Consider the following 21,051-nt stretch of genomic DNA (forward strand, 5'->3'; position numbering starts at 1 on the left):
AATTATATTTCATCAAAATTAGTAATATAAATAAATTTAGGTGGTATTATTTAATAAAATGTTTTATAACTTGTGAGCTTGCTTGCTTTAAATTATTAAACCTGAAAATGGCCTCCTGATCATCTAGTTAGGAGGGCCATTTTAAATCGGTGGATCCAGATCATCCAGTAGGACGGTCTGGATCCACCGAATCAAAATGGCCCTCCTAACTAGATGATCAGGATCCACCAATTTGTATGAAACTCCTTCTTACTTATAGATGGTCTGGATTTGCCCTTGTACTTTTCCAATATTACATGAGCTAGCACTCAACCAACAAAACTTTAAAAAAAATTTCTTTAAAAACATGCATTTAGACTTATATATAAATAAGAAAAAAAAATGAATATGCAAAACCATTAATGAAAGATATGCAAATGATAAATACACATAAAATCAATATTTACTTACACTTAAATTTTATGTATAAATATAATAGCAGCTTGATTGCAAAGAATTTTAATGATAAATTTACGAAAAATGGGAACAAAAAGTTCTCTATTGGTTTATCATAAGAGAGCTTTTATTTCATAAAAATGTGAAAAAAATTCTTTTAGAATAAACCAATACTTATAAATTGCCGAGAATTAGTAGCAAGTATTCTGTATATGGAATAGCATACCGTGAACAGTGACGGATCCAGGAGGGATTGAGTATGCATCCCCCCTACCCCACCCCATCAGAATCTGAAAGTCCTTAAAATAACTTAGAAATTGAAGACCGTTTTTTTTTTTTAAGAGACGCAAATGTGGTAATGAAAAAATTGTGGTGACTTTAATCATCCATATTGTCTTTGAGCTCCTGTCTGTTTGTTATAAACCCACTTTTTTTATGCAAACCTTTCTTTGTAAATATAGATTTTTAATATAAACGGCAAATGTTTAACGTTACTATTAAATGAAGGAATTAGTATAGGGCCGACGACACCGGGGGACCAGGGGGTCTGTTTTTAAGAAAAATCAAATTTTTTTTCAGAAATTGACGATTCTGCCCCTCCACTTCAAAACCCATGTCGTGGGCCCTGACAACTCCTTCACTCTTTTAATGTGAAATATTTATTATGCATTTATACAGTATATCTAAAAGTAATGTCTAAAAGTAATGTCTTGAAAACTTCATGTTAAAAAGTTGTTACAAACCGAGGGTTTTTTATTTTTATAAAAAAATTTACAGAAAAATAAAAGATTTTGTTTATTTCACAAGAATTTACAAGAGTTTATTTAAATAAAAGAGATTTCATAAAAAAAAACTCGATAACTATTTACTTCACAAGAATTTATAGCCTTTTTTCCAAAATATCAATATATTTAATCCTTTTTTTCTTCTTCTTTTTTCTTTTTTTTAATTATTCTTGTATATCGTTTATATGATGTCAGTTCAAGAAAAAGTTTTAATCTTCGGTTTTAAATTTAAATTAGTTTCAAAATGAAAAAAAAAGAAGATTTTATGAAGAAATTAGTTTCAAAATGAAATAAGAGAAAACTTTATAAAGAAAATGCTTACAAAATCTAAATAGAAACTCATATTTATATAGATTGAAAGTTGTAAGCTTACACATCCTTGCACCGTTAGTCGTGCCCTAATCAAAATAGACATACGCTAACCGTATGGTGACTGTCTTCAACTGGGAACCGCATAAAAAGACCACCGGTATTCGGCCAGGTTATGCCGCAGTTTTTTTGTGTGGCACATATAGGTTTACCCCCCGGGCGTTTCGTATGGATCCCAAGTAAATGCCGTACCCTAACTGTAAGGGTCCCTTATGGATTTACAGCCAGCCCCATTTAAGAAACCTTCTACTAGCCCGTTGGAGTTTAGTTGCATCTTCTATCTGGAAACCGTAAAAACTATCCCAATTGGTAACCCGCATTAGACTATACGAGTTATTAATTGCAAATCTTGCAAAACTACTTATAAACTGTTAAATCTACACGTAAACGTGAAATCATATAATTTCATTAGCTATTTCAAACAAAATAATCATTAAAATTACATTAATACTTAGCAACTTTTTAAACTATTCTTTAATCAAATATTCTCGATATTTAAATATGCATTTATAGTCTGCGTATAGCTTTAAGGTTCCACAAAATGGAGCTATTCCGCCGTAGTTAAACTACTCTATTGCTTGATAAAATATCTCGTTTTAATTTTTTTTTACTGGTCACAACCAATAAAAAAAAATAGTTTAACTAAACTGTTAGCCTTGAATTTTATAGGGCAACATATTTAATGTTCTTATGTTTGTACTTTGATACACTTATTTTTATTCTTTATGTTTTAATACATTATAAATACTTCATTGAGTTTTTGCTTATATTGAGCAGAAATCAAAATTGAAGAAATCAAAGATCAAAATAAAACATTATTTTTAATTTCGTTTTCAATTTCAGTTTTTAATTTCATTACAATTTTAAATATATATTCTTCAGAAAAAAAATTCTATATTCCCACCAACCATTATATTGTTAATATAAAGTTTATAATAGTTTATTTATTTATAACAGTTTGCTTCTTTGGACAATTAAAACACTTTCTGTGTTTTATATATATATATATATATATATATATATATATATATATATATATATATATATATATATATATATATATATATATATATATATATATATATATATATATTTATATATATATATATATATATATATATATGTATGTATATACATATATATATACATATATAGAAAACATAATTGATAACATTCTTGATTGACGAGAAGCTTAGTTCGTCCCATAAATATATATTTTACCAATATGGTCCCAATTCTGATTCACGTTTGCACACAATACTAAACACAACTGCACAACATTTTGTTTTCTATTAAAAAGATAACTTTTAATCCACTTTTTACTTTAGGTTTTTAATGCCGTAATGCTTTTACTACAATTTATACAAATAATCTGGTATCATAAAAACTCATTAAATGTTCATAAAATAGACTTTATCTCAAGTTCACGGTGCATAAGAACATGCTCTGAGACCATGCAACACTTTCCCAGAAACTTTTTTTTTATTGTTTATTATCAGAAGACTTTTCCTTATATCAAAAATGAAAAAACAACTTTTTACACGAGAAATCACGTATTTTAGGCGAGTGTTTAGTAATTTTGTTGTTCAAGATAGGTAACTAAGAGCTATGTAGCATACTATAATTTTTAGTATGTTAGTACTGGTATCAAACGAGGATGACTTGCAAACAGTTTAGGTAATTGGAGCTAACCCAACCCCATCCCGACCCCTAGTTGCCCCATTCCCAGAACTACGTCTCCTAAGAAAATAAAAATATAAGTTAATATAATATAAGTTCGATCATAATTTAGACCAAAATTTATTGACAGATTTCAAGTTTCATCAAAAAATCTCTTTTTGTTTAAGATTTATGATCATAAGAAGTTTAAAACTCCACATATTTACCCCCTGAAATAACTTTGAATGGTCGTAACTTTTAAACTAGGAACTTTTTTTTGATGAAGTTTGTCGATAAATTTTAATTTAGTTTAAGAAAACACAAAAAAAGATTTGAAAAATTTGTTTCAGGAACAATACCCTGGGTGTGGGGGCGGGGGTAGGGGTGATGTGAGGGTGGTTTGGGATTGGAGATCTACTCTAACACCACAAAATTGCATTTTAAAAAACATGCCCGTGAGCATTTATTTCGAGTTTCAAAAGTGAAATTGTAAGCTGAACTATTAACTTTATTAATAACTAACTATTATTGCTATTTCAGTTATTACTGTTATTAGTATTTAGTTATTACAATTACTATTTTAAATATTAACAATTAGCAACGGCTTGCCGTCCCTAATTGTTAACAACTAAATAATAACTCCTAACACGCGTTGAATTTTGAACTGAAAACGTGCTTTTGGTCATTAAATTGAAATTTAATTAATGGGGCTTATATATTATGTCAATGTTATAAATACACATCAGAAGTTTTTATATGAAGCATTCATTTAAAATGCCTAACCATGCGAAAGCTGATTTAAGAAACGCAAGGATTTAAGACCTATAAATAATGACAAAAAAACATACATAAATCTAAATAAAAAGAAAAAAGACTATTCAAAGCTTATCGAAATAATAATTTGGAAAGATTATTCAGCTAATAACTTAGACCTTCCAACCATGCTTTGCTCAAAACGTAGAAAAAAGCTTGCTGGGACTGACCCTGACTTGATTATGCGACCGTGTTTTGAAGGTAAAATATACATATTTTTATATAATGTACTTTAGTTAAAATTTAGTTACGTTATTATGGGAACAGTAGTTACTAAACATACGCTATGAAATTTAGACCTGAATACCAGAGTTATCAGAGCCAGAAACTGTGAATGTTTGATATGTGAAAATGGATGCAAATCAAAAATTGAAAAAATATTGGCCCCTATGGTTGAATGTGTTTCGGAAAAACCTGTTTATACAAGTGCTGAAGACATTTCAAATAAACTTGCAAAAAGACTTATTTGTCCAGGTTGCTATGTTCAAGTGTTTCAAGAAATTCCACATCTCTGTACGAAGTTAGAAAGACAAAAAAATTTGCCTACCATTGTAAGATCAACATCCCCTACAACGCAACAAAAAATTAAAATCTTGTCCACAAATGAATCAGTGAACACTTTAGCTTTGAAAACTTTTGGTTCAAAGTAACTTGTTGTCTCTGTCGGAAAGACTGAGGTTAAAAAACCTTTCTTTTGTTTGGATGAATTGAACAAACTTCAACTAAAACTACATACCAGGTAAGGTTTTGATGCTTAAAAATTTTTTTTATAATTTTCATATGAATTTAAAGCCATTTTTTAAAATGATTTTGTTATGACTTCTAAGCAATCGCAATCATGGCCTACTATATAACACGGCCGGATTTGTTGCCTTGAACGCAAAAAATTAGTGGGCCGAAAAAACACGAGTTTGAAGTTTACAATGAACCGATTTAACAATCTTAAATTAAACTTTTTTTAATTCAAGTAATACTTTATTTTGCAATGCCAAAAAAGTGTTGTGTTGTTGGTTGTAGAAGTAATTATAAGCGAAAGATTGAAGAATGTTCCAGTAACAGCAACCACGTAACATACAAAACTGTGTTTAGTTTTCCTGATAGCAATCAGTTAGATCTTCGAAATTGTTGGATTAAGTTTGTCAACCGAGCTGATTGGAGCCCCACAGAAAACTCAGATATATTTATCGATCTTTTTGAAGATAAATATTTGAAAAGAGGTAAACGTATAACATTGAATTATTGCGAAAATCCTATACCAACAATTATTACCAACCAAAACATCCTATCAAAGCCATCTTTAATTCAATCAACCTCAGCTTTACGTAAGCCCCCTGCAGTTCGTATATATTCTCATCCTTTTCTCGATGAAACATACGATTTTAGAAAACATGATACAATTAAAAGCATTATAGATTTTAATGAAAGTTTTTGTCCAGCAGGATTTTCATTTAAACTAGTTGATAACCGTGTGTTTCTTCGAATTTATTTCGACGACGGGGATGTTACTCCTAACATTGAGAGTATTACTATTGATAAAGACTTACATGTAAAGCTACATATGAAAGGTATCCCAGTTCCATTGCCTAAATGGTTTAGAGAAGGCAGTGTTTGTAAATTGACCAGTGCCAGTATGCTTGTTAATTTTGTTTCTTATATGCATGAAGTTGCAAAGAACGTATCAAAAAGTGTATTATCAGATTTATATGAATTATCTCTTTATAAACCACAAGGACGTCCAATCTACACAAATGAAATCATTAGATTTTCTCTAATGCACAGATATACATCAAAACAGGCTTATACTTTGCTATTAGAAGAGTTTCCACTTCCTTTGTTGTCTTATTTAAAATCACTTTCAAAGGGTGGCATTGATCCATTATCAGGATTATTATTACTTTTGGAAAATGGTAGTATTAGTGCTGACTGTGTTGTTTTAATTGATGAGATGTATTTACAAAAAGGTGTCCAATATCATGGAGGAAGTTTAATTGGTGCTGATGATGATGGTAATTTCTATTCTGGTATAGTTGTGTTCATGGTGGTTAGCTTGAAAGAATCTATCCCCTTTGTAGTTCAGGCCTGTCCAGAATTTCAAATTTCTGGTTCTATGATTAGTTCACATATAGAAGAAACGTTAGATACTTTATATAAAGCATCTTTTAATGTACGAGCTATAATAACTGACAATCATGCAACAAATGTTTCAGCATTTAAAATTCTACGTTTAAAGTTTGGTGAACAAGATAATGAAATATATTTTACTTTTATGGGACACCGGGTTTACAATTTATATGACAGTGTTCATTTACTGAAAAACATTAGAAATAATTTATTAAATTCAAAACGGTTTGTATTTCCACCTTTTGATTTTATTGAGTTTGATGATATTATTCATGTTGAAGCTGGAGAAATTTCTTGGAGTTTATTGCATAATGTTTATGAGAAAGATGAATTGTTACCTGCTAACTTAAAAAAAGCTTTCAAGTTGTCTGCCCAAACTTTACATCCAGGAAACAACAAACAAAGTGTTCCTTTAACTTTAAATATTTTTGATGAAACCACCTCTGCTGCAATCATCAGCTATTTTCCAAACGAAACTGCAGCTGCTGGATTTCTAAGGCTTATTATATTTGGTGGACTATTTCTAATTCAAAGGTAATGTTTAATACAAACAATAGGATTGGTAATGCAGCTATTCCAGGTGACAAAAAGTCACAATTTTTTCGAGTTTTTGCAACATGGATTAATGAATGGAAAAACTTGCAGTTTCAAAGATGTAATAAGTATACTTTATCTGCTCAAACAACTAATGCATTAACCAATAATTTTAAGACTAAGATTTTGTAGATTAAAATTGATGGCTAAAATAGATAGTTCATTCGGCTTAATGCAATCATGATTTATTATTAGCTAACTGTTTTAGTGTTTGAAGGTTAAGAATTTTGGTAATAGTAATAATTATAGCTAAGAGCAAATTATTTAAATATTATTAATGTCTTTATAGAATTACCTTCAGGTTTTGATTCAAAAGCTAAAAACCTAAAATCGGCCCACTAATTTTTTGCGTTCAAGGCAACAAATCCGGCCGTGTTATATAGTAGGCCATGTCGCAATATGATTGAAGTTGCACACTTTCTATAAAGTGAAGGAAGACGGAAAAGTGTGGAATCTGGTTTTCAAATTAAACTGACTAAGAGCAACCAGCCTATTGGAAAATGATTCGATAGTGATAAATTCCCATTATTATTAGGAGTAAATGAAAACAAAGAGGTAAGTAATCTATTACCTGCAATTTTTTTAAATAACTAAAATGAAATCTGTTTCATTCATTTTGAATTTTTATTTATAAATAGTTGGTAGAAAAAGATACTTCTATGGTCTATTGCAATAACGTTAAAAAGCTTGTAGCAATGGTGCTTCATCACAGACATCAAGAAATAAATTATGTTGAAATCAAATTAGGTGTAGATGGAGGGTAGGGATTTCTTAAAGTTACTCTATCAATCACCCTTAAACCAGAGTAAGAAAATAATAAAATCCTAAATAATTTGAGAAAGTGTGAAGGATATGCGTTCAAAGACTTCAAAGATACAAGTGTACATAAAACTATTATACTGGTCATTTTGCCTTTATTAAACAAAAAAATACCATAATCTGATAAATTGAACATTTCTTCCTTAAATTACACAACATCTGAAAATCTAAAGGTTTTGCTTCAAATAGTTGGAAAACAAACTGCAACAGCAAAGCACACTTTTCCGTTTTGCATGACCTCATCTCCTAACTTTCAAAAAGCTGATTATTATTCTTTAGAATCGTTGTGCAGATTATGCGGAACAATGAATATCTGATGGTGTTAAATTAAAAAATGCAAAAATGTTCACAAATGTGTTATAGACAAAATTTTAAAAGAAACAAGGAGTGTGGGTTACAGTTTGTCAACCAATATCTGTCTACGATAAACATCTGCCGAGTACCCTACCAAGAGCAGCATCGTTTGGAAGGCAATGCTTGCAATAAGTTGGTTAAAAACATAGACAGCTTTGAGCTGTTTTTTTCAGGAGTCTAGTCTTGGAGATCCCTTATCCAAATAAATTAAGGTACTTAAGAATTTTGAAAAAGTTGTCCATGGCTGTTTTGGAAAATTATTAAGCTCTACTTATGTTAAAGATATAGAGCAGTTCTCTATGAACCATAGAAATCTAGGGGCTATAATTCCTTTGAAGGTACACATAGTTGAGCAACATATTGTTGAATTCATCGACATGAAAGGTGGAGTCTTTGGTATGATAAATAAATTTTAAGTTTGACAAAAGAATAAAATAATATTACCTAATTTGATTATAATAATAGTAATTAAATCATTATTATTACAATAAAACAACAGTTTATGTAAAGTTTAAACTTGCATAAACTATGACAATTATTTATTAAATAGACTAAAACTTATTTTATACATTTTATATTCTGAAGGCTAAGGTTACTGGACCAAACAAGCTCTCGAATCCATTCACCAGGATTTCAATCAGTTTTGGCGAATGAGAAAAGTTGGAGAACACAACCCAAACTATATTGAAGCGCTAAAAAACACAGTTGTTGCTTACAACTACGAACACTTTTAAAGTAGTTTTCAATTTGCAGGTAGCTTGTAAAATGTATAATATTCTTATGAACAATTGTTTAACATAACTTCTTGATATATGACATGCAAAATATAAATAATAATTTAACCACAAAGACCAGAAATTTTTTTTTTTACGGCGATAAAGTAATTGTAGCTAACCCTATTGGACCCCTAATACCCCACCCCTAGTACATGATTTCTTAAAGAAATTTTTTAAATCTTTTATATGTTATATTAAACTACATCAAAATTCATCAACAGATTTCAAATTTCATCAAAAAAAAATTCCTGGTTTAAAAGTTACGACCATTCAAAGTTATTTCAGGGGATAAATTTGTTGAGTTTTAAACTCCTTATGGTCATAAATCTTAAACGAAAAGAGATTTTTTGATGAAACTTGAAATCCGTCGATAAATTTTGGTCTAATTTATGATAGAACTTAAAAAATATATGACGTAGTTCTGGGAATGGGGCAATTAGAGGTCGGGACGGGGTTGGGTTAGCTCCAATACCTAAACTGTTTGCAAGTCATCCTCATTTGATACCAGTATTAACATACTAAAAAGTTGAGTATGCCACATAGCTTTTAGTTACCTATCTTGAACAACAAAATTACTAGGTACTTGCCTAAAATACGTGATTTCTCCCTTGGCCCCCGGTGAAAAAAGTTGTATTTTACATTTTTGAAACAAGGAAGAGTCTTCTGATAATAAACAAACAAAAAAATTTCTGGAGATGTGTTGCAAGGTCTCAGAGCATGTTCCTATGCACCCTGAGTTCCTATGCACCCTGAGTTCCTATGCACCCTGAGTTGTATATAAGATTAGTAATCAATAAAATTTATATATCTGAAAAAAATACTTTCACGAAGTCTTTTTAACAGCTATATTTCTTGAGATAAAAGCTTTAAAAACATTTTGAATATCATATATACTTTTTTCAACAATTAACTTTTTTTTTTTTTTTTAAATCTTTAACATTTTCTAAGTTGTCATTTTTGAAAATTTATCGGTAAATTTTACCATCGCAACACGAATGGGGTCTTATTTTTCCCTACTGTGAAGCATGCACAACCGTATTTTTGCAAAATTAAGTAGATTTTAATGTTATTTTATTTAAAATGAATATACATATTTTTAAATTTATTTATTTCAGTAATAATATGCTTTTAAAAATATTTTATTTAAAAGTTGTGAGATGTTTTCTATCCATAGATGATTTTTTTGCTTTCTTAAGAAAGTTTTTTACAATTAAATAAAGCTCTGCAAAACTCTGGCTTTAAATCATATCTTGGAGAAGCAGTAAAAAATAAATTGGTTTATTGGTTAATGCAGTGCACTATTATGGGTTGAGCGATTGTTAAAGTGCGAGGTGTAAAAACACAGTTTGAATATGATATGCCAAGTAAAAACTTGTTTTATAAATTTATGAGCCCTTGTAAGAATTATTGCAAGACCTATGGCTCTACTTTTTAACTTTGATAAAACTAGTTTTAAGTTAACTACAAAAACGGGAAAAGTGGAGGAAAAAATGATACCACTCTATTTTGCGTAAATGCGAGCTGCAAACTTGCTCCATCTTTAATATTAATCAAATATGCTTAAATGCAAAAAAATATTGCTGCTGCTGTACTATCAGGTTGGGGTCTTTGTAAAAGCGATAGCGGATAATCGCAAACTACTTTTATGAGTGCTTCACAAATGTGTCATATTTGAAATAAACAATTGTCAATATATTTGTTCATGAATGACGTTGCATGCATCTGTCTAAGGAACTCAACGTGTATTGCTCATCAGAAAGAATTCATTTGATTTCATTGTTTCAAAATGTTATACACATCTTACAACCATTAGACGTGTCAATTTTTGGACCAATAAAACAAAAATGGTGGAATATTTGTTGATAATTTAAACTGGATTTTCGCAGAGAATTGAAAATTCGCAGAGAAAATGTACCTATGTTGTTGAATAATTTTGTTATGGATCCAAATATGAAAACAAATATTGTTAACAGATTTATGTCAACAGGAATACTCCCATTTGATGCGAACAATGTATGTTACTAATATTTGTAATTAGTAATGTTTATTTATTTAATAGTGATACTGGTCTGTAGTTATAGCAGTCAAACTTTTTAAGTCCTTTATGTAGGTGTCAAAGATTTTATTACAGTAACGAAAAAGTGAATTGATTAGAAAGTGAATAAAATTGATTAGAAAAGAAAAGAAAATTGATTAAAAAGTGCTGGAGAAGTATCGTTAACAAAAAGTTAAAGAATAAAGCCTGGAATGCTGTTAGGACCGGAGGCCTTGCCATCGTTTAAAGAAAGCTCAATAGATAGCTCTTCATTTTTATAAGTGGGTTTTATGATTATTTAGTTTGGTGTTTTTAAATATTTATTGAAGTCAGTATGGAATGATATTTTTATTTTTTTCAATACTTCTTCCTAATGAAATCTTTCCTTATGCTTTTATTATTTTTGAAACCTTTCAACATTCACATTTTTTGCTATTGAGAAATAAAGTAAAAAATAAAAAATCTCAAAGGATCTTGCCAGATTTACGGAAACTTCTGAGATATTTGCCGAGGATTCTAAATTCTTTTTTAAAATATTAAGGTAGACTATTTTTGTTGATCTACATGATCGTTTATGTTAGGTATATGAGTGGTCAAATCCTTTAGTTAAACATATTAAAATGCTGTGTAATCTATTAGGGTCAAGCCAATTCTGTTTATAGTTATTTTTTGTAAAATAACAAAGACATATTTCAAAATTAAAAAAGCTGTTTTAAAAAACCTTATTTATAAAGGAGTTTTACATTTAACCTCATACATATTCAATCTGTTAATAAATCTTGTTTTTTAAAAATTGTTTAGAAACTCTTGGCATCCAAAAAAGACCTTCACTTATATTAATGATAATCAAATTTTCATTGATTTATATCAATGAATGGCTCTCAAATTATGCGAATTGTTTATAAACTCACCATATATTGAGTGTAACAGTCTTTGTTTAGGCTCCTTATTTAAAAAACTGGTATGTCCTTGATTGAATCTGTTTAACGCAAATCAACAAAACTGACTTGAAGCTTGAGACATCTCTAACAGTGCATAAGATTAAAAAATTTAAATCTACCATCAATTTAAATCACTTTAAAGCTACAGAATAACTAATTTAATAACTGTTGCTTACTAATTTCATTAGACGTTTTTTATTATATCAGCAAAAAATGTTTGACCACATTGGCGTTATTATATAAGTTGCAAGATAGTAGCTGCAAGTAGTATTTGTAACTTATGTTTGAATCAAAAGCGTCAAGAAATTGCTTTTGCAAAGTGTTGAGGTATATTAATATAATGTGTAGCATAAATGACGCTGTCCTCAAGCTTACGATAATGATTAATGTTTGCGCACTTATTTTGTGCTCCACCGATAAAAAAAGCATAATATTTATTATTGACGCAACGCGATCGTGAACGGACGTGTTTTCTTTTAACAAAAGAAAAAAAAAAAGGCAAAATTTTCTGCAACACAAATAAAAGAATAGACTTAATGGTTCATAAAAACACGTTAATAAAACTATTTAATGATAAAATGGAAAATAAAATTTAGAAAATTCAAGGAGAAAATAAAAATATCAAAAACGAAACCAGGGAATTAAAAAGGCACTTGAATTTATAAGCAATAAGTATGAAACGAATCTTGTTAAATTATATGAGCTGAAGAGTAAAACAATATCAAATGTTCACCAAACGGATGACAAAATTAATGTTAATATTCTTCAGACAACAATAACGATGTGGAAAATAAGTTTAGCAAACTTGAGTTGAAAGTTTAACGTGTTATGTTTAAAGCGAGAACGAATCGTGGAGAGACACTAAAAACAGAATTCAAGAGGTTTAAAAATCCAAACATGGTTTTGCATGTGATGTAGCAATCGAGAAGCCGAATAGAACAGAAAGAAAAGAAAATGAAGTTAAAAAAACAAAGCAAAACAAAACAGATCCATGAGAAATTTTTGAACTACAAAAAAAGTTTTAAAATTAGAAATAAGTTGTTGACGCAAAAGAACTAAAAGCCTAAGGTAAATTTGCTAATGTCGTTTACAACAAAGTTAATTTTTTTATATCTAATTGGGGAGAGTTGCCGAAATCGGAACAGTGCCATAATTGGAATATTTGCATTTATTTTAGAAATAAAATCTCTCATAAGTATAATTTGTATTTTTCTAGTAAAACGTCTTTTATTCTATGTTTTAGCAGATTTCGAAAAATATTCGTCAAAAAATGCACATATATCATCATTTTAAAGGGACATAGTTTACTGTTCACACTGTATTAATGGCATCGGGTAAACTATACTGCTGCGGGTTATATGGTTTTTTTGTTTAAAGCAATTAGATTTAAATGCAAGTAATAACATAAACATATGTTATAAGTTCTGCATGACATTGCAGTTATATAACTAAATAGTCCAAAGTTTTCTTAATCGGAACTATATATAATTTTTCTTACTTAACCGGTGATACAACCAAAAGGTTGAAGAAATAATTTAGACGCAATTTAAAAATAAACAGCTTCAATCATAAGCTTCAAAAACTTTATTTTTTAATAATAAAATAAAAGAACGTAATATAATAGTTAATTGTAGAGTTTCATTTATCAATAATTTAAATAAATTAATTTAATTATCACTGTAAAAATGAAAATAATTTTTTGTTTATTTTTGTTGATTGAGTTTTTTTATAAAGAAAAGATGATCATGGCACCAAAGCACCAAAAGCAAGGCACCAATGTGTTCCAATTTAAGAAACCGATTGTCTTGATTGTAACAAAAACGTGCCTTGACAAAATCGAATTTATTCAGTGCAATCAATTAAGTCAAATTATGGTTAAAAATTAAGTAGGGTTAAAAGTTAAGTAGGTTTGTGTATTTGTATCAATAAATCATAAATATCTTCACGGTTTAGTCATTTTCGGTAATAAATATTTATTCTTTAAGTTTTCCAATTTCGACAACTCTCCCCAATTTAAAGTTTATTGTTAGAGCAATTTTGAATCACGTGATCATTTAACTTTTTTCAATCTAACTACATAGTGCTTGACACTAATTAAAATCCATATCTAAATTATTAGTGTAGTAGAAGCCAAAACAACTTTACTTGTTTTATAACAGAAAAAAAAGGAACTTTTTGAGAGCATTATTTAAATCTAACACATTTTAATGTAAGAAACCTAAAAAAATATTTTATTTTATTTGTATGTTATGCGTAACAAAAACTTGGTGTGACAACGCAAAATGTAAATTTAATCTCCATCTCCAAGACTTTATATGCTGTGTAAAAAGCGAAAAAAGGAGGCATAAATAATTAGTTCTCAAAATTGTAGGCCTCGCGATCTAGGAAATGTTTTTCAATATCTGAATTTTAGGATCAAAAATAATCTACTTCGGTATTACAGCAAGATATATATAGCATCTGCAAAATTCTAACTGAAATAAAAAAAAGTACTTTTAAAACAAACACATTTATTAAATAAATTCATTGCTATAAGAAAAAAATTAATAATTCTCGTTAGGAAAAAGTAACTTTTTTTTTTGTGTTTCAAAATATGACTTCAGGAAGCAAATTTGTCCGAAGTTTGAATGCTCTAACAAAAGTTTGTACAATAGTCCAGAGAAAGAAAATACCGACTCTTTTTAGGTCGTTAGATGTGAATACGTTCTTTTTAAAACTTTACCAAATGAACCGCCATTTTTCAAATCCTTTTTTTTTTTTTTGTCTTTTCCTTTTGTATTAACTATTAATTTTTTTTATTTACAACGTCTCATATCTAACTGGTTGCATTGGTAATCAGTGTTCTTTTAAAAAAAAGCAATTAATTTTATCTTCAATTCTCAAAGGATTTCTTACAGTCTCAGGTACCATTTCATGTTAAATCCAGTGTATCAAACTTGATGCTTGCACTAGAGAAGGGCTGGAAGTGTTTAGTCTTTTAAGCAATTCTGCTAAAAAATTTGACATTGAAATGAAGAAGATACTGTAATTATTTCTAATTACACTCGAACAGAGCTTCGACTGTTACGCAGGTATCGCAGAAGTCCTATCATTTAAGTGTTCATGCTTAGAAACTATTAAAGGTGCACGCGATTTTTTGCTTGTGTTGATGTTAGTACCTTTTAACTTGGCAAAAAATTTATAGCAATGACGGCTGTAAATAAATTTACCTCCCGTCGACAAAGTGCTTTTACTGGTGCTTTTGTGGGAATTGGAGTTATAATAACCTCGGATAATATTGTCTTGAAATGGGTAAGTATCAATTAATACATTTTGCATACAACTTTTGACTTCGTGAAATCGATTAAGCATTTATAGAAGACTACTTCATCTTTTCTTGCAGTCCATTATTATTGGTAATTGTTTTCCAAATTCAGTTTTTAAATATATTTGTAAAATGTCGTTCTTGGTAGATAAATAAAATAAACATAATATATTATTAATACTATCCATACTTTTTTTTATGAGCATCAAAACTATCGTTTTGATGCTCATAAAAAACTTAAATTTGTTCACTTTGACGTGCACGTTTTTGTGTAAATCACAACGATTTTGTGTCAATCACAATGTTGTTGTGCAAATCACAATGTTGTTGTGTTAATCATGTCCATGGGCTTCAAGTTTTTTTTCTAAAAATTTAGTTAGTTTGTCGAAAGGAAGTGTTTTATTTTTGTTTTCTAAAATCAACAAGAATTGTTTGTAATTTGGATTTCTTCCTTGGTAGTTCTCCCAATGTGCCTGCTCAGGTATTATTGATTTGAATGCATTTCCGACCTTCACATTTTGTACCGATAACATGTGTATATGAAGACCGTTTAAACACCAAAGATTTTTAATGACTCTTTACATTTTGGCAATTTACACTCGCTGCTTTGTTCATCCCTTACAAATATTTTCAAACAGCTGAATTACTTAAAATTGCAAAACCCATACACATTAATTTTATTTTTAAATCCTTTCTTTATAATATTGTATTGTTTAAAATATACGCTTAAAAAATATTCATACGTAATTAACTACTTTTATCGGTGTTTTAACATAACTAAAAATAATTTTAAAACAATTTAAGAAAATAACTTAAAAATAACTTCGAAAACAATAACACTGAAGTTTTAACATACAAAATAAAAAAAGAAATCCGATTAAAAAGGTGAAATGTATATAACATTCCAACGTTCTCATTTTATTTTTTTAAATAATTTTTATAATAATAGTGCTGTTTATGGGCATATTAAACAGGGACAGATGCAGTATTTTGTGTGCGCGTGTGTTTGAGATACAAAACAGACATGGAGCAAACTTCAAACATTTATATGATTGTACTTATGTCAAACAACAAAAAATTGTGATGATTGGAGTCTGGGAACAAAAAAAACCCTTAAATTTTTGCCCCCCGGCCCTATATACAAGAAAAAAAAGTTTATTACTATTCTAAACTAAATTAATATTCATCGATAAATTTAAAATTTGTTGGATATTAATATTAACGTTCAAATATTAGGACCATATAAAGTTGAGGGGTTACAAATGCATACAAAACTTGGCGTAACTTTTTTAAACATGAAAGAGATTTTTAAATATCAATTATTAAATATCAGATGAAAGATCTATGAATAATCTATGATAGCATGTTATTTTTATTTGTTAGCATTTATATTGGTATCAGGGGCGGATGCAAAAAATTATTTGGGTACGTCCAAAAAAAAAAAAAAAAGGTCCTCTAATTCTAAATGTTCTGAATTCTAAGAACATTTAGGATTTTAAGATTATGGTGTAGGGGGCCCATCCCCCCTGGATCCTGGCTGATACCCCATTATAAAGTTATACGATTACACATTACTGTTTCAAATTTATATATTTGTTATTTAAAAAACTCTTTACATTAGGCATTATAATATTATAATGAACAGCCGTAATGTAATAGCTGCATGTTTCAGAAGCAAGATATCCCTGGTTCAAAGAAAGCTTTGGTAAAGAAGGAGGCACAAATTTCCTAGTAAATCCTCTTCAGCTACGCTCTGTGATAAGACTGTTACAACTAAGTTATATAAAAATATATTTAGTGTCACATTCTAGTATTCCAGTTAGCTAAAAAAAAAATTGTAAACCCATCTTCATTCTTTTCAACCTTTCTGATAAACAAATCTAAAAAAAATAAAACCATAACATTTGTAATCATAACACAAAACTTTAAAAGAATGAACCGCAACAAAATCGATACACCTGAAGGTAACAGCAAAAAACATTGTATGCCAATAATTAGTTCATGCCAAATTATGTTTTATAAAAATGTGTGGCTATGAAAAACGCCTTTTTTTACCTAGCGGTAATTTTTATTTTTTAATTTTTTTACTTTTTTTATTTTTTATTATTTATATATTAGTTTTCTATTTTTATTTTTTAATATTTATTTAAAACTTAATCTAAGATTATTAATTGCAAATTTATCAATAACTTTTTCGATATCTATTACTGACTCTGCATGAATATTCATCAAAGCTAAACCATTTAAGCGTTCCTCTACCATTGTGCTTCGCGTATAATTTTTCAGGTGCCGAAGCGAAGAAAATGTGCACTCACATTCACATGAAGTTAAAGGAAAGGTAGCAAGTAAGCAACTGTAGAATAATTTTTATGTTCTCAAAGCCAGGAAAATTTATTGCTTTTAAAGTCTCAGTAATATTAGAAGGGACATTACCTTCAAAATTTAACCAATAAGCTTCCCATAGGACAAGGTCACCAGGTAAAGCTAGTGGATTTGGTAAATCTGCCCTGTAAAATTCACTAAAAGGTACTATACATTCTTTCCAACTAGTGTCACGAGAACTTCGAACTTCTGAAATCATTTTAGTAGGAACTAGGACGAGCGCTTTATAAAATTTTATGGTAGTGTTGTCAAACCTTGTGCCTAGTTCAGTACTCAGATGGTCTAACAAAGGAATTGTGATTGTTATTTTAAAATAATCAGAAACACATTCCGAAGGAGCATTATTTCTGTTTTTTGAAATAAATGAAGTTCTTAGCTTAGCTTCAGTAAATTTTGGCTCATGGGCTATTTTTAGAGCTTGTTCATAGCACATTTGATGGTGTTGATCAGCTATACTTCTAAACGAAGATATAACATCTTTTAATGTCCGAATTAGATTTAAACCATCATAAATATCATTACTCTTTGACTGCAACATTCCTGTTACTGGAAGGGTAATGTCAAAGACATTTCTTGTTATACATAAAGCAACAATAAAGTCAAAACCTGTTATTAACTTCAGAAGCGAGGATGTACTGGAAGACGTTGAGTGATTAAAACTCTTATTAACATTTAAAGACATTTCTTCAAGACAAGAAACCAAAGGAATAAAAAGTTCTTGAAAAGTATCCAAAATATTAACTTTTTCTACCCAATGTGTTCTGCAAACATCTTTCAATTTTTTTTTACCAGCAACTGGAGCAGTTCTTTCAATGTGCTCCTCTAAACTTTGTTGCCTTGTAGGTGAAAGATTTAAAAAGTATGATACATCTTTAACATGCGCCAGAAGATTTTTGACATATTGAACATTGCATGATGCACAAATGGCTAAATTAAGTCTATGACTGTAACAATGAACATATATAGCTTTTTCATTAAGATTTAAAGCACGAGATGATAACCCTTTGGTGTGTCCAGACATTGCCCCAGCACCATCATATGACTGTCCTTTACAATTCATGATATCCAACGAAAAATCTGAAATACTTTTTAACAAAACACTAAATAATCCTTGACCATTAACACCGTTAGTGCAATGTAAGAAACTAATAAATTCTTCTCTTATATTGAACTTGGAATCAACAAATTGTATTACTAATGATAGTTGTTTCCCAGATCCAAACAATGTTGCTGCAAACTTTCTTGATTTTCTTCGCCATCCCTCTTTAGTAATACTCTCACATCGAGCAGGAATCCAAATTTTTCATTGAGATCATTTAATCGTTTAAAGCGAGTTGTTAATTCTTGTTGGAAACGGTCTAATATCATTTTCAAAACTCTGCTGACTTCATTTTCAGCAGAGATGCCACTATCTCCAGATCTTTCACCTGGCATTATTCGCCGTTGCCTGACTCTCCTCTCAGCTTCAATTCCCCATTCCATACATCTGCCCTTGTTATACTCAATTGCATTTTGGCACAAATGATCACGAAATTCTTTGAGATAATTTTCCAACATTTTCATATCAGATGCTGTATCTTTAAAGTTCATCGTGGAGTCTTGTAGTCGTTTGACTGTTAGTCACTGTTGGCTCTGGATCTGAGTTGTGAATTCATTAATTTTTATTATTTTTTTCCCTTTTTAACGCCCCACCCAGAGTGGTGCCCAGGGCGACTGCCCTACCTACCCTCTCCTTGCTACGCCTCTGCGTCAAAGCAATTCTAATTATTTTTTTGTAGATATGGTGTATCTTTCAAATCCATTTCAGAGAGGCAAAATCTGTTAACAATCAGATGATCGCTCCATGGCTCGAAACCACACTGTCTACAATTCTCTCTCGATACCCTCTTGAAAATATTTTTAATGCCGATGAATTCGATCTTTTCTACCAATGTTTGCCTGACAAAAGTTTACATTTAAAAAATGAAAAGGGCATAGGAGGCAAGCATAGTAAAGTTCGCCTGACTGGGATGGCCGCAGGTAATGTTAAAGGAGAAAGACTTTCAATGTTTGTAATTGGAAAATCGAAGTCTCCTAGATGTTTTAAAGGTGTGAAAAATATTTCTTGTCGCTATCGGGCCCAACCAAAAAGTTGGATGTTTGCAGAATTATTTGAGGAGTGGGTTAAAGAAATTGATTTAAACTTTAGTTTTCAGAAAAGGAAAATTGCTTTAATTGTAGATTATTGTTCTGCCCATCCTAACGTGCAGAAACTTGATTGGGTGGAGCTTATCTTTCTAAAACCGAATACAACTTCGATCACCCAATCTATAGATCAAGAAGTTATCCGATCTCTTAAAGCCAAATATCGCTCACTTGCAGTGAAAAAGCAAATTGCTTAGAAAAAGAGAACAAGATGCTTAAGTTTTCTATCTTAACTGCTATGTCTATGCTAACAAAAGTATGGAATTCCATTCCAGATCAAACCTTCATAAATTGTTTCAAAAAATCAGGAATATCATTAGAAGCAGTGGAAAAGCATGTAAATGATGATAACAACCCTTTCTGTGGCTTAGATGTAGACGAGACTATAATGGAAAACTTAAGAAATGATCTCGAATTGTTAAAAACAAAATTCGATGTAGGTTTTAACCTCGCGGCCGACGAGTTAGTAGACATTGATTTTGATGTTTGCGTTACCAACAGATCATCAGATGAGGACATCATCGCAGAAGTTTCTGAACATGATACTATTGAAACTGAAAAGGAATCCGTTGATGAGTGTGTTGGTCTTTCTGACAGTTAATCAAAATCAAGTCTGAACGAAACGATGCATGTTGTCACTGAGAATTACAGTCTTTATTCTAACTTTGGAGATGATTTGACGAAGGCTCTTTCAAAGACATAAATCGTGTCATTGAAATGCATCTTAAAGCCTCAAAAAGACAATCTACAATTACTGACTTTATATTGAAAATGTAAAAGTTTAAATAACATAATATATATTGCATTTAGGCCTAAGAATAACTATTTGTTTGTTTGTTTCATTTCTGTTCGTTACTTTGACCAGAATATTTGAAAAAAAGTCAACTTTCTATAATTCAAAAATCTCTCTAATTCGAACTTTTTTTCCCCCGTTAAATTCGAATTAGATTGATTGTACTGTATTTACAATAACGATTAATTACAGTAATACAACCATATTTAAACCTTGCCGTAACCCTAACCCTAAGCCTGACCTTGATGCTGACCCAAACCAAACCCTTAGTCGATGTAGCAGCACTCTGCTGCGAGTTAGGCTATTTCATAGTCGATGTATGTATTTTTCGTTACCAATAAAAGTTGCTTACGGGGACGTTTTTTTTTACAAAAAAACGATGCTTACGGAGACAAAAAATGAACGGGCACACTAAAATGTCCCCCATAATGCTAATGTCCCCGTAAGTGTTCTTTTTTTTGTAAAATCTGTCCCCGTAAGTGATAATATATGTATATATATGTATATATATATATATATATACATATATATACATATATATATATATATATATATATATATATATATAACCTGGCACTGCGGGTAACAGTAACATATATACTATATAGCTCTAGTTTATCTATTGAGCGCTCTTTTAAGTATACTATATTATATTATACATGATATAATATTATTATACAATATTAT

The 21,051-nt window shown here is 29.9% G+C and overlaps 2 protein-coding genes across 2 annotated transcripts; one reads left to right on the forward strand and one right to left on the reverse strand.

Annotated features, from left to right (window-relative positions):
* Nucleotides 1-17,322: 17,322 nt before the first annotated feature.
* On the reverse strand, nt 17,323-18,447 carry LOC136074413 (52 kDa repressor of the inhibitor of the protein kinase-like). Its single transcript, XM_065786729.1, has one exon. The coding sequence runs from the start codon at nt 18,445-18,447 to the stop codon at nt 17,323-17,325; it is 1,125 nt and encodes a 374-aa protein (XP_065642801.1).
* Nucleotides 18,448-19,219: 772 nt separating this feature from the next.
* LOC136074414 (tigger transposable element-derived protein 4-like) lies at nt 19,220-19,768 on the forward strand. The gene has a single exon (XM_065786731.1). The coding sequence runs from the start codon at nt 19,220-19,222 to the stop codon at nt 19,766-19,768; it is 549 nt and encodes a 182-aa protein (XP_065642803.1).
* Nucleotides 19,769-21,051: the final 1,283 nt, after the last annotated feature.

This window comes from Hydra vulgaris, chromosome 01 (genome assembly GCF_038396675.1).
Source record: "Hydra vulgaris chromosome 01, alternate assembly HydraT2T_AEP".
In the NCBI taxonomy this organism is placed as follows: domain Eukaryota; kingdom Metazoa; phylum Cnidaria; class Hydrozoa; order Anthoathecata; family Hydridae; genus Hydra; species Hydra vulgaris.

Coding starts and splice junctions, on each gene's coding strand:
- LOC136074413 (XM_065786729.1), bottom strand. CDS start 18,447: ATGAATTGTAAAGGACAGTCATATGATGGTGCTGGGGCAATGTCTGGA.
- LOC136074414 (XM_065786731.1), top strand. CDS start 19,220: ATGATCGCTCCATGGCTCGAAACCACACTGTCTACAATTCTCTCTCGA.